At 61.3% G+C, this 14,416-nt stretch overlaps 1 protein-coding gene across 1 annotated transcript in view; it reads left to right on the forward strand.

The window, feature by feature from the left end:
• Nucleotides 1–6,311: 6,311 nt before the first annotated feature.
• CYTH1 (cytohesin 1) overlaps nt 6,312–14,416 on the forward strand; it is a 121,611-nt gene continuing 113,506 nt past the window's right edge. Inside the window, exon 1 of the mRNA XM_062216412.1 lies at nt 6,312–6,392. Within this exon, the coding sequence (XP_062072396.1) occupies nt 6,371–6,392 (22 nt within the window). The 5' untranslated portion in view covers nt 6,312–6,370. The remainder of the gene's footprint in view (nt 6,393–14,416) is intronic.

The raw sequence follows: 14,416 nt of genomic DNA on the forward strand, positions 1-14,416 counted from the left end.
CTCCCTGGAGACGCCTAAGCCGAGCACCAGGCTTACGTACCCTGGTGTGAATCTATGGGTCCCCTCTGTGGATGCAGCCACCCAGAAACTCAATGACTGTGTACATAGCGTTGTACGAGGCATTGTAAGTGGCCTGGAGTGAAGCACGCAGGGGGATGTGTGCAAATCAAGCTCTTTGTGCAGGGGACTCGCGTGCTGTGCACTCTGGCCTCCTCTGGGGTCCTGTCCTGGGACCCTTCCTCCAGGGGAACCAGGGAGGACCCTCGTGGATCAATCGTGGGTCAAGGGAGAGTCAGGCAGGAGTCAGGTTTGACACGCGACCTGCTGCAGGGTGGAGCCAGGTTGGCACGAAGATCTGTGTGCCAAGAGGCAGTCTGCCAAGACTCGGCGTCGTGACTTTGGGTCGCTCCTGTCGCCCCCAGAGCTCAGCCGTGAGATCGAGGCCACGCCTGGAACTTGCCGTTCTTGCACTGGCTCAGGTGCTCGTCCCCGTCGACTCCCCCCCCCCCGCTGTTTCATGGACTCTGGTGACCAGAGGATCCGTCAGATGTGTGAGGGACTCGGTCAAGGGCGCCATCCCTGAAGCAGGTTCTTGGTACTGAGGTGGCTTTGTGCCACAGTGGGACAGCTCTTCACCCTGAGTCCTGGGGCTGGTGGTGTGGCACAGTCGGTTAAACCATGGCCTGCAGCACCGGCATCCCACATGGGTGCCAGTTTGAGTCCCAGCTGCTCCATTGGCTCCCAGCTAATGCGCCTGGGAAGGCAGCAGAAGATGGCCAAATGCTTGGGCCCCTGCACCCACCTGGGAGAGCCGGATAGAATTCCAGGCCCCTGGCTTAGGCCTGGCCCAGCCCCAGCCATTGTGGCCATTTTAGGGAGTGAACCAGAGGGTGGGAGGTCGGTCGATCTCTCTGACTCTGCCTTTCAAATAAAAAAATAAATGTTTAAGCCAGAGTCCAACCACACAGCAACAGTTGCTGCAAAATGTGTGCCGGGAATTCAGGTCTTTCCGTGGCCCAGGGGCTGCCTCGTGGCCATGTGTTTAGTGAAAGGGAACCTTCCCCATCTCGTGCTGAAGGGGGGCGGTGACAATGTACATTAGGTGGTGCTTTGCTTCTACAGCGTTAGAAATCACTGTCCGCGGCCAGGGCCAGCACCTGCAGCCGCTGCCCCCCCGCCCCCGCCCCCGTCCATCCCTGCCACTGGCTCTGCAGTTTGCCCTGCGCTCATTCAGCCTTCACGTTGCCGTCCTTGACCCCACCCTGCCCCCTTTGCTTTTATTATTATTATTATTATTATTAATCTGGGAAAACATTTTGGGGAGTGGAGTGGGAACTCAAGCCTCCTCACGTAGCCAGCTGTCCTCTGGAAGGCACAGGGACAGTGGTGACAGCTGGCTACGGCCAAATTCCATGACAGACTTCAAGCGCCATCCACACAGGGAGCTGCAAGCCTTAGCAAAATGAAGCCTGGGGGTTTTCACACCAAGACGCGGCCGCAATCCTAGCCCGGGTGAGCAGTTCCGACTGCACTGTGACGCACCTCAGGCTCCCTTTCCTTCCAACGCCCCACGCCTCCCCCAAGTCCAGCTGCAGAACTGGCAGGCACTCTGCTCTGGTGTGGGAGCCGGGCCCCGCGTGGGTGGTAGGAACTCCATCACTTGAGCCTTTGCTGTGGCTGCCCAGGGTCCACGATGGCGGGAAGCTGGGGCCAGGGCGCCAGTACTGAACCCAGGGACAGAGGCGTGGTAGCTGCTAAGCAAATGCTGCTCCATTTGCTTTGCTTTGCTTTTTTGAGATGCAGAGAGGATGAGAGAGGGAGACCGGGAGCCGCCATCTACTCTTCTGTCCCCCGAGAACCTGCAGCGGCCAGGGCCAGAGGTCCCGGAGCTGGGAGCCCAGGTCTCCGTGTGCGGGGCCAGGACTCAACTGCTTGAGCCCTCCCTGCTGCTGGCCGGGGTGTGCGTGAGCAGGAGGCTGGAGTCCCCGCCCTGCTGTGGCCGCCTGGTGGCAGGGGTGGGTGTCCATTCCTCTAGCTCCGACCATCCGCCTGGCGCCCCTCCATCCTCACTCATCCTGGAGGGAGAGTGGAATGGCTAGGAGTAGAAAAGGAACCTGGAGAGGGCTGCTTGGTCCAGCAGCTAAAGCCACACTTGGGATACCCACAGCCCACACGGGAAAGGCCCAACTCTTGGGGTGTCCCATCCAGGGTCCTGCTGATGTGCCGGGAAGGCTCAGATGATGCTTCCAGTACTTGGATTCCTGCCACCCACCTGGGAGACCCAGATGGAGTTCTTGGCTTCTGGCTCTGGCCTGGTCTGGCCCTGGCTGTTGCAGGCATTTGGGGAGTAAACCAGTGGATGGAAAGCTTCCGCCCGCCCGCCCGCCCTCTCTCTCCATTTGCTGACTCTGGCTGTGTCACTCTGCCTTTGCAATAAATTTTTTGTAAAAAGATTGATTGACTGATTTGAAAGGCAGAGTTACAGAGAGAACCATCCGCTGGTTAACTCCCCAGATGTCTGCAACGGCTGAAGCTGCGCTGAGCCAATCCGAAGCCTGGAGCTTCTTGCGGGTCTCCCACGTGGGTGCAGGGGCCCAAGGATTTGGGCCATCTTCTGCTGCTTTCCCAGGCCATTAGCAGAGAGCTGGATTGGAAGTGGAGCAGCCGGGACTCAAACCGGCGAGGTGGCGGCTTCACCTGCTACGCCACAGTGCCAGCCCTAATAAGTCTTTTAGAAAAGAAATTTCTTCTGTAATTGTAATTTTTGAGATTATCACACAAGGCAGCCATGGCTGAAGGGAAGCACCATAAAAAGAAAGTTGTTAGGAGAATTTTCCAATTGAGGACAAGAAACCTCGGCACTGGGGCCGGCGCTGTGGCGCAGCGGGTAACCACCTGTGATATTGACATCCCATATGAGTGCAGTTTGTGTCCTGGCTGCTCCACTTCTGATCCAACTCCCTGCTAATAGCCTGGGAAAAGCAGCAGCAGATGTTCCAAGTGCTTGTCCCCTGCCAGCCACGTGGGAGATGTGGAAGATGCTCCTGGCTCTGGCCTGGTTGTGGCCATCTGGGGAGTGAATCAGCAGATGGGAGATCTCTCTCTCTCTCTCCCTCTCTCCCTCCCTCTCTCTCTCTGACTCTTTCAAATAAATAAATCTTTTTTTTTTTTTAAGATTTTATTTATTTATTTGAGAGGTAGAGTTACAGACAGTGAGAGGGAGAGACAGAGAGAGAGGTCTTCTGTCCGTTGCTTCACTTCCCAGATGGCCACAACGGCCAGAGCTGTGCCAATCTGGAGCCAGGGGCTTCTTTCAGGTCTCCCACGTGGGTGCAGGGGCCCAAGCACTTGGGCCATCCTCCACTGCTTTCCCAGGCCACAGCAGAGAGCTGGATCGGAAGTGGAGCAGCCGTGACTTGAACCAATGCCCTAATGGGATGCCGGTGCCACAGACGGAGGATTAACCCACTGGCCCGCAGCACCAGCCCCAGTAATCTTAAAAAAAGAAAAGAAGTGGCCTGGAGTGGGGCCTGGGTTCCCTGCCCTCCCGTCTCCTACTCCTTCGCTGGGAGGTCTCAGGGTGCTCCGGGGGCTGGAGAGCAAGTGCAGGAAGCTAGAATGAAGCCGACCTCATCTCTGCTGAGGCCCCTTCCATGGCCCTCGGAGAGCCTGCTCCCGACTGGCACAAGTGATAAGAGCTGGGTGATCCCCCAGGCACAGAGAGGGTCCCGTGGACTTTCTTTTCTTTTTAAGATTTGCTCATTAATTTGAAAGGCAGAAAGAGTGAGAGCTGGAGGTTTTCCCTTCACTGGTTCACTCCCTAAACGGGTGCAATGGCCTGGGCTGGGCCAAGCCGAAGCCAGGAGCCTGGAACATTCTGGTGTGTCGTGTGGGTGGCAGGGACCCAGGCACTGGCTGTGATGTGCTGCTTTCCCAGGTGCATTCGTAGGAAGTTGATCTGGATGGGATGTGGGCTGTGCCACGGCGCCCAGTGAGACGGGACGCCTTTGACGACGACATCGTCCGAAATCCATTACCCAGCAGCCGCGTGAATGCAGTCACGGGCCCCCGCACCAAGCTTCGACATTGCTGCGGGTGATAGACATGGGCTTTTCCTGTTGTCCCGTGTTCCATTCATCTGTTTCCACAACCACTGACAGCCAGGACCTGCTGTTTGGAAATACCATGGAATGAACACAGTCTGTGGAAACCGCCGGGGGCTTTGCTAACCCAGTGGTTAGCCGCAGTACCAGTATCCTTCCCTCTCCAAACCTGCTGGGCTCGTGAGTCCAGCCCGCAGGCCCACAGCGCTGACAGTGAGAGTGAAGGGCCCGGGGGAGGCCAGGTGTGGGGGTGCCTGGGCTCTGACAGTCAGGGGGCCCCAAACCTGCTGGCGACTCCGGCGGAGCATGAGTATGTATATATGTATATATATATATATATATATATATATATAGAGAGAGAGAGAGAGAGAGAGAGAGAGAGAGAGAGAGAAACACTCCCAGTCCCCAAATGCAACAGCCAGAGGTGGGTCAGGGCTGAAGCCAGGAGCCAGGAATGTAATACAGGGCTCCCGCACGGGCGGCAGGAACCCCCTCATCGAGCCACGGCCACTACCTCCCAGGGTCTGCGCTGGCAGGAGCTGGAGCGGGGACCGGCCCAAGCACTCTGCCGTGAGACACGGGCTCCTTACCTGCTGGGCTGACTGCCCGCTCCGCGGAGGCACGTCTCACAGGGCTGAGCCATGAGACAGGCCGCCGGGAAGGGTCCCGCGGCCCTGGGTGGAGGTCTCCGGGACATCCCGTGCCTCCGCCCTGGCTGCGCACCCCTGGAGCAGCCCTGGGTGTGGCCTGGCGCGCTGGGTGTCTCTGGGTTTGCACACCTGGAAGGACTCATGAGCCGAAGAGCCCTTCCCAGAGCGACACGTCCTTTAGATTTTTTAGCAGGAATGGAGCACAGTCCCATGTTTAAAAGCCACCAGACAGCACAGGAAGACAATGAAAAATCGGAGGGGAACCAGGTTCTGACTCCCCCGCCTCCCACAGTACCCCTGTCAACAGTTTTTCTGTGTATCCTTCCAGAAGAAACACGTTCACGCACACACATGGCTGCACGTATGACCCTGAGATACGTCACGTTTGTGGCTTTTGAAGTGGACGCCTGCACGTGTCTCACGGGGGCCAAAACCAAAAACCCTGAAACCGGCGGCTGAGGCTCCGAGCCATCGGCAGACAGGCCGACACCGCTGGGGCAGGACCGGCGGCTGCCCGAGACGGGCGGGGGCTCACGGGGTGCGTTCTGTAGCTTCAACTTCTGTTTTTGGCGGGTCTAATACCAAGAGCACCCTGGGTCCAGGGATCCCCGGGGAGTGCTCGGCCGCGTGCTGGGCAGGCAGGGGGGCCGTGAGTCATTGCAGCCGTGGCAGGGCTGGACCTGGTGACGTCAGCACAGCCGTGGGATTTCCCCCTTGGTCGCACAGAAAGAGAAGAGGCCCCCAAATTTCCCCGTGTGTCATCGGTTCCTTCCTGCAGGGCCTCACGGGGGTAGGCCGGGTGAGCAGGTGGAAGGGGCCCAGGACCTGCCGCCCAGCCCCTCCGTGTGTCCGGGGACCTGGGACCTCACGGGGGTCTCGGGGCCTCTCCAAGTCACTGGCTGGACGCCTGCCCAGCAGGTGCTGTGAGCCCCGCGTGCTGCGCTCCGGCCACTCCACTGGACGGCAGGGGACAGCCAGGGGGCTGCGGGGTCGCCGAAGCCCGGACACGCCGGCAGCAGGCTGCCCCACGCACACCGGGAAGCGTGAGCGACAGACTCCGGAGGGTCACGCACGTAAAGGCGCAGACGGACTCTATCGCTCCGCGGCCTTTCGCCACGCACGGTGGGGCCTGCCCTGACCTTCCAGGTGCACGTCAGCAAGGACCACGCTGCCCTTCAGTGGCCGGACGTGACCCTGGGCCTCTGTGGGCAGCTTTTACCGGCGCGCCACCCCCGCAGGCCTGCGTCGCCCTTGCGAAACCCGAAACCTGCCCGGGGCTCTGGAAGAGGCCGGGGGCGGGGCCTGGGGCCTGGGGCGGGGCCGGCGGCTGGGCGAGGCGGGGCTTCGGCTGATGCCACGGGCGCAGGCGCGAGCCGGGAGGCGGTGCGTGCTGGGGGCGTGCACAGCCGGGTGTGGGCGTGGCCCGGGGAGCGCGTGCGCAGGCGTGGGCCCGGGAGGCGGCGCGTGCCGGGCCGGGTGTCTGTGCGTGTGCGCGCGCGTGCGTGTGCGCGCGGCGCGGGGGGCGGGGCTCCGAGCCGGGCTGAGGCGAGCGCGCTGCGGGACGCGCGCTGCGGGACGGTGGCGGCGAGCCGGGTGGCCGAGCCCGGGGCCGGCACCATGGAGGAGGACGACAACTATGGTCAGTGCAGCCCGCGGCCCGGCCGCTCTGCGCCCCCTCCGTCGCGTCCTGGCGGCGCCCGGGCCCGGCGCCTTGGCGCCCGTGTTTGGCGTGGACGGCGGCGCGGGACGCGGACTCTGGGCTCCGGGGGTCGCGCGGGGCCCTCCGCAGGCCGGGGGCGTCGGGTCTGGGGAGCCGGGGGTCGCCGCAGCCCGAAGCCTCAGGCTGGGGTCTTCGGGCCGGGGTCTCCGGCCGCGGAGGGTCTCGGACGGGGGTCGCCGGGACTGTGAGGGCTGAGGGCCGTCGGGCCGGGGTCTCCCGGGCGGGGGTCTGCGGGGCGCCGAGGGCGGGGGTCGTCAGGCCGGGGTCTCCGGCGCGCGGAGGGTCTCGGGCGGGGGTCTGCGGGGCGCCGAGGGCGGGGGTCGTCGGGCCGGGGTCTGCGGGGCGCTGAGGGCGGGGGTCGCCGGCCGGGGTCTGCGGGGCGCCGAGGGCGGGGGTCGCCGGCCGGGGTCTGCGGGGCGCCGAGGGCCGGGGTCGCCGGCCGGGGTCTCCGGGGCGCCGAGGGCGGGGGTCGCCGGCCGGGGTCTGCGGGGCGCCGAGGGCGGGGGTCGCCGGCCGGGGTCTCCGGGGCGCCGAGGGCGGGGGTCTGCGGGGCGCCGAGGGCGGGGGTCGCCGGCCGGGGTCTGCGGGGCGCCGAGGGCGGGGGTCGCCGGCCGGGGTCTCCGGGGCGCCGAGGGCGGGGGTCTGCGGGGCGCCGAGGGCGGGGGTCGCCGGCCGGGAGCCCCCGCCCGCGTCCTGGCCGGCCTCCTCGGTGTTCGCCGGCCGTGCGCCGCGGTCCGGTTCTTTGTTCGGAAATGGCTGGAGCGGACGCCGGAGTGCGGGGCCGGGCCGGGCCCACGCCGGCCCCACGGGCGGAGACCCGGGCTCGCAGCCTCGGCCTCCCCGAGCCCGGAAGCTGCTGGCCCCCGGCCGAGAGCAGCTGACGGGGCAGGGGTCGCGGAAGGTGACTCGGGAGGCTTCTGTTAGTTCATGGCCGTTTTGTTCAGAGGAATCTGAACTTGACCGAGCGGGGCCGAGCGGCCGAGCCCGCTGACCGCTGCTGTGGCCGGCGGCGAGTTAGAGACCCCGAGAGGGGAGCGCGTTGGCGGCCTCGCCGGCGGAGAGGGGGCTTTGGAGGGCACTGGCGCCCCAGGCTCGCGTGGGCAGCAGGTGGGCGCCGTCCCCGGGTGTCCTCTTGTCCCCTCGAGGCCGGAGCAGCGCGTGTACCTGTTGTGATTGGAGGAGCCCGGCCCGGTCTCTCTGGCGTCCGGGGCGAAGTTCCTCGGGTCCCAGCGTGCGCGTGTGGCCCCCCTGCCCCTGGCCAGCTGGGGTCCGGTTGCTCCTGGGGTGTGCACGGCGGCGGCCCCCCTGCCCCTGGCCAGCCAGGGTCTGGTTGCTCCTGGGGTGTGCACCAGGGCGGGATTTGAACTTGAACTCGGGAGGGGTGGATGGGAGCAGGTGCATCCATTCCCGCAGTCACCAACTCCATGGTTCCAGACAGCACGTGTGTCACGTGACGGTGTGGGGTGGGAAGAGGCCTCACCGGGGTCAGTGGGCGCCTGTCACAGACCCCCGGGGAGAAGCCACTTCCTGGCCTGGTTCCGCTCTAGGGGCTGCCCGGTCCTGTGCCTGCTGGGCCGGAGCCACGCCCGGCTGGGGGCTGTAGGCCTGGATTCGGCCTGGAACCCGGCCCCTGCCTGCCGGTTCCGGGAGCCGTCTCGGGTTCTGCGGGTTTGGACGTGGAGGGGAAGGAAGTTCTCTCTGCTGTACAGCACAGCTTCTCTCCCCCGGGCCCACGGAGGCGTGTGCACGCGCAGCCCTTGTGTTTCCTGTCTCTCTTGGGGTCTGCAGTGTCGCCGCCCCCAGGCCCCCATTTCAGGAGCCGGGGAGACTGGTGGAGCGCGAGGCGCTGGGAACCTCGCTGTGCCGTCCGCGCCGACGTCTTCGCAAAGGGACGCGGCGCCGGCCTGCTGACTTTTTACTGGTGCTGTAGCTTTTACAGCTGCCCCTGCCCTGGGTGTTGGTGAGGGTTTATGAGTCAGCCCGGACACTCGCCCTGGCCAGCAGGGTTTCTCTGGGGGAAATGCTTTATGACTTCTGAGCTACCATTTTAGTATTAAAAAACCACAAAACTTCTGGAGTATGACTGATCTATCGTGGCCCGAAGACAGAGCTCGGGGCTCAGCTCCCCGCTCAACGGGGGAGCGAGAAAGAGGCCGCCCTGGACCGCGGTCCTCGCCGAGACGACTGGCTGGGCCCGGGGAGGGCTGCGCCTTTACTGTGTCGTTTGTTTTTAAATCCGTTTATGGCGCCAGAGGAGCCTTTAACTCACATACATTTAACTGTGCTCAGGAAGAAGGAAAATGGAATTCTGCGTGTATTCTCTTTATCACATACATGGCCGCATATGTTCCCATGTGGTGTGTAGCATTAGCAGCCCGGGAGCACACACAGTGCAGCTGAGGGGCCCGTGGGGGGTTTATCACATACATGGCCGTGTATGTTCCCATGTGGTGTGCAGCATTAGCAGCCCGGGAGCACACACAGTGCAGCTGAGGGGCCGTGGGGGGTTTATCACATACGTGGCCGGCGTATGTTCCCATGTGGTGTGCAGCATTAGCAGCCCGGAAGCACACACAGTGCAGCTGAGGGCCCGTGGGGGGTTCATCACATACATGGCCGGCGTATGTTCCCATGTGGTGTGCAGCATTAGCAGCCCGGGAGCACACACAGTGCACCTGAGGGCCCGTGCGGGGTTTATCACATACATGGCCGGTGTATGTTCCCATGCGGTGTGCAGCATTAGCAGCCCGGGAGCACACACAGTGCAGCTGAGGGCCCGTGGGGGGTTTATCACATACATGGCCGTGTATGTTCCCATGTGGTGTGCAGCATTAGCAGCCCGGGAGCACACACAGTGCACCTGGGGGCCCGTGAGCACACACAGTGCACCTGAGGGCCCGTGCGGGGTTTATCACATACATGGCCGGTGTATGTTCCCATGCGGTGTGCAGCATTAGCAGCCCGGGAGCACACACAGTGCAGCTGAGGGCCCGTGGGGGGTTCATCACATACATGGCCGGCGTATGTTCCCATGTGGTGTGCAGCATTAGCAGCCCGGGAGCACACACAGTGCACCTGGGGGCCCGTGGGGGGTTCATCACATACATGGCCATGTATGTTCCCATGTGGTGTGCAGCATTAGCAGCCCGGGAGCACACACAGTGCAGCTGAGGGGCCCGTGGGGGGTTCATCACATACATGGCCGTGTATGTTCCCATGCGGTGTGCAGCATTAGCAGCCCGGGAGCACACACAGTGCACCTGAGGGCCCGTGGGGGGTTTATCACATACATGGCCGGTGTATGTTCCCATGCGGTGTGCAGCATTAGCAGCCCGGGAGCACACACAGTGCACCTGGGGGCCCGTGAGCACACACAGTGCAGCTGAGGGCCCGTGGGGGGTTTATCACATACATGGCCGGCGTATGTTCCCATGTGGTGTGCAGCATTAGCAGCCCGGGAGCACACACAGTGCACCTGGGGGCCCGTGGGGGGTTCATCACATACATGGCCATGTATGTTCCCATGTGGTGTGCAGCATTAGCAGCCCGGGAGCACACACAGTGCAGCTGAGGGGCCCGTGGGGGGTTCATCACATACATGGCCATGTATGTTCCCATGTGGTGTGCAGCATTAGCAGCCTGGGAGCACACACAGTGCACCTGAGGGCCCGTGGGGGGTTTATCACATACATGGCCGGTGTATGTTCCCATGTGGTGTGCAGCATTAGCAGCCCGGGAGCACACACAGTGCAGCTGAGGGGCCCGTGGGGGGTTCATCACATACATGGCCGTGTATGTTCCCATGCGGTGTGCAGCATTAGCAGCCCGGAAGCACACACAGTGCACCTGGGGGCCCGTGGGGGGTTCATCACATACATGGCCGGCGTATGTTCCCATGTGGTGTGCAGCATTAGCAGCCCGGGAGCACACACAGTGTACCTGGGGGCCCGTGGGGGGGTTGTGAGAGCATTGTCGTCCTGTGGCGCTGCAGGAGCCACGCTGCGGCAGTGACCGCTGTGCCCTGACTCAGGGAGGTGCCTGCTTTCCGGGGTGGCCTCCCCGCGCCGCACCACGCCCGTCCCAGCACACCCACAGCTCTCTCTGTTTCAGGAAGTTTGCCTTACTGTACGCACGTTGTCACCGGAGAATCTGTTGTGATTTTTGCCAGTTTTCAGGTGAAAGTTTTCTCCTGAGAGGATGCCTACAAAGTGTTCTCATTCCGCTCCTGAAATCCCGTGATTTTCATTCGCCTTCGCTGTGATCTTCATGTTGAGCTCCCAGATGGATTGCGCGCCAGTACCAGCCTGGGGGAGCCAACTTTAAGAATTTCAGTGTTCGAGCCAGAACTGAGAAAACTGGGTTTCCGTTTCTGTGTAGAGGCGGAGCAGGGGGCAAGGCTTTTAAGGAAAAAGTTCATTTGCATCTGGCGAGGGCACTGAGGTGCCGGTGTGTACAGATACGCCCAGGGCTGCCCGCTTTGGCACGTGGGGGCCCCTCAGGGCAGGGGTGAGGAGACACAGAGCCCGTCCATCCGCCCGCCCGCCCTCCCTGCCGTGGGTCACTGGAGACGGTCAGGGTGTGTGTCCTTGGTCTGTGCACGGTTAGCTGTGGTGCCGGAATGCACAGGGGGACTGCGCTCTGCGGATGGTGAGCCGTCTGGGAACTGTGAACGTTGCGTGTGTGCGTGTGTGCACGTGTGTGCGTGTGTGTGCACGTGTGTGCGCGCGTGTGTGTGCGTGTGCACAGGGCACGGAGAAAGCAGGGGGTGTGGAAGGCGGCTATAGGCAGCAGACACTGAGGGAGCGGCGCCCTTGGCACTTCTGACCCTGTTCCTCGTGCTACGTGTGCTCCTGGGTACTTAAGCGGTTGGATTAGAAGTAGTTTCTTTCTTTTTAAAATTTTTATTTAATGAAGGCATTTTTACATAGAAACAACTTCAGGAATACAGTGGTTCTTTCCCCTGTGCCCCCCCAGTTCCCATCCCACCTCCCTCTCCCTCTCCCATCTCCTGGAAGGAGTAGTTTCTCCTGTGTGTGTGTGTGTGTGTGTTTGACAGGCAGAGTGGACAGTGAGAGAGAGACAGAGAGAAAGGTCTTCCTTTTCCGTTGGTTCACCCCCGATTGGCCTCTGCGGCCGGCGCACCGCGCTGATCCAAAGGCAGGATCCAGGTGCTCATCCTGATCTCCCATGCGGGTGCAGGACCCAAGCACTTGGGCCATCCTCCACTGCCCTCCCTGGCCACAGCAGAGAGCTGGACTGGAAGAGGGGCAACCGGGACAGAATCCAGTGCCCCGACCGGGACTAGAACCCGGTGTGCCGGCGCCGCTAGGCGGAGGATTAGCCTGTTGAGCCACGGCGCCGGCTGAATTTTTTTTTTTGAAAGGCAGAGTTACAGAAATGCAGAGGCAGAGGCAGAGAGAGAGAGAGAGAGAGAGAGAGAGAGAGAGAGAGAGAGAGAGAAAGGTCCTCCAGCCGCTGGCTCACTCCCCAGATGGCCACAATGGTGGGAGCTGTGCCGATCTGAAGCCAGGAGCCAAGAGCTTCCTCTAGGTCTCCCATGCGGGTGTAGGGGCCTAAGGTTTTGTGCCATCGTCTCCTGATTTCCCGGGCCTTAGGAGAGAGCTGGATCAGAAGTGGAGCAGTGGACTCGAACCAGTGTCCATATGGGATGCCGGCACTGCAGACCGGGGCTTTAACCTACTGCGCCACAGCGTCAGCCCCTAGTGGAAATGTTAATGGTGACGACTCTTCACCAAAACCATGAGCGAATAGCTTTTCTGAATATACATGCTGAGGTTTTGTCTCTCTGTCTGAGGAGGTCGTTGGATTCACGGCGCCTCTCAGGGCTGTTGTCTGGAATGGAGCTTCTGCTCCTGGTGCTTTTAGCTTCAGAGAAAATGAGGCGTGGGCAGTGGCGTGTGGGTGCCCAAGTGGGATGGGCGGGAGCCTGTGGGCTGTTGCCCTGGGAGAGAAGTGCGCCCGGGACAGGGGCGGTGCCTGGAGTCAGAGGCATCCCGCAGCTGTGGAGGAGGAGACCCAGCCCCTTCCTCTGTTGGACCCCGTGCGGAGTCGGTTTTCTCTGTTCTCCCGTGCTGTGCATGGCGTCCATTGTTCTCGAGTGTGGTTACACACTTAATGATTTGCCTTTATGCGAAAGAACACAATTATACGAAGTGAGGGCTTTCTTAGAAAACCTGGAACATAAAGTAACCATAATTACACATTTGATAGACTTTAAGGTAGATTCCCAGGGGTGATATTAACACGTCAGAGAGAATAAACCTTTAGAATTCTTGATGCATGGTGCCAGTTTGCTTTCCAAAGGGGCTGTGCAGTTTACCTGTTCTAGTTGTGTGTGGTGCGTGGACCAGGACCCTGCAAGTGTGCCACCAGTGAGGGTTAGCATGCAAACCAGCGCTTCGTTAGATCTGTTGATTGCTAGCTGGGCAGAGCATATTTCTGTATTATGACAGGTTGTTTCAGATGGGGTAGCGGTTTACTTATAACCCTTGTTTACAGCCTCTGTCAAATCAAAGTGCATTTGCTCTGCCTGGGGCTGGGGTCAGTGGTTGTCTAATTGTAGCTGTCACGTACCTACCTTTCCTTAGTTTTTTCTTGATGGTTAAAGATCTCTCAGCTCATCTGTTGTCTCCTGGCGAGGAGAAGTTGTGACTTAGAGCTCCTGCTGACGTGGCTCGTGATGGCCAGCAGTTCATTTCTGGAATCTTAGGCTCCTGCCTGACCCTTCCTTTGTTTTCCAGAAGTTTGTTTATTTGAAAAGCAGAGAAACAGAGGTTACCTGTCTTCCATTTATGAGTTCACTTCCCAAACACTCACAGCGGCTGCGGCTGGCCTTGGCCGAGCCAGACGCCTGTGGGTGACAGGGACTCCTGCACCTGTGCCTCCCCTGCGCCTCCCGGGGTGCTGCTCCGCAGGAGGCTGGCTGGAAGTGGAGTAGCTGGACTCGGCACAGGCGCCCTGACAAGGCATGCGGGTGTCCCAGGTGGCAGCCTCACCCTCCGTGCCGGAATGCCCGCCCCCTCTCCGCGTGTTAGGAAGAACTTGCCGGCTAGAGTTTCTGTCTGTCTCAGGTAGGATGTTTACTACAGCGAGAACCAGGGGTGAGTGCCTTCTCGTGTCCAGGGAGGATGCGCACTGGGGGGCAGGGCAGAGGTCGGGAGCCCTCAGTGTGGGACAGTGTGGCTCCCTCTCACCCCAGATGAAAGCCTTGCTTTGCCTGCGCCTGCCGGGGCTGCGCTCGGTGGCCACGGGCTTCCTGTCTCCACTTAGCGCTGCCTGGTTGCAGTTGCAGTAATGGAGCGTGGAGGAGGTGGACGTTGTGTAGCAGCGCTCACATCCTGTGAAGCTGCTAAGGTTTTGTTTCTCTGTTTGCATTGATTACACACCCGCCCACGCACACGCACACGCACACACACACAGTGTAGGTGACGGTGCTCGGGGGTTTGCTTGCTCCTCGCCATCTCGTGCAGTCCGACATTGCGCCTTCTGTAGTGAGATAGGTGTTACCAGCTGTGTCGGCTGAAGCCTGCCTCAAGGTCAGGGTACCACATTCCTGCTCAGAATCTTTTCCTGTTTTCCAACTTTTTTTTGAGACTCGGGAAAAGTTCCTATTTCCGAAGCGCCCGCGTATCTGGCGGTGTTGCAGTCTGCGTTGTCGTTGGTGATGTTGGGTGTGAGTGATGGAAATGGTTTGCAGCTGTTAACAACAAACCTTCCTCCTCGCAGCTGTACCGCAGGGTTGGTTTCTACATCCAGCCGGTGAGCGCTGGGAAGCACTGCCCACCCGGCAGCCCCTGTTGCCATGGGTGCCCGGAGCCCAGGAGGAGGAGACACGTGGAAGTGGGCTGTGAGGGGCCGGCCTGAGTGCGGGTGGCAGGTGGACCCTGGGGAGCTGAGTGGGGGCGGGGCAGCGCGGGGATGGA

This window comes from Lepus europaeus, chromosome 18, assembly GCF_033115175.1.
Source record: "Lepus europaeus isolate LE1 chromosome 18, mLepTim1.pri, whole genome shotgun sequence".
Classification (NCBI taxonomy): Eukaryota; Metazoa; Chordata; class Mammalia; order Lagomorpha; family Leporidae; genus Lepus; species Lepus europaeus.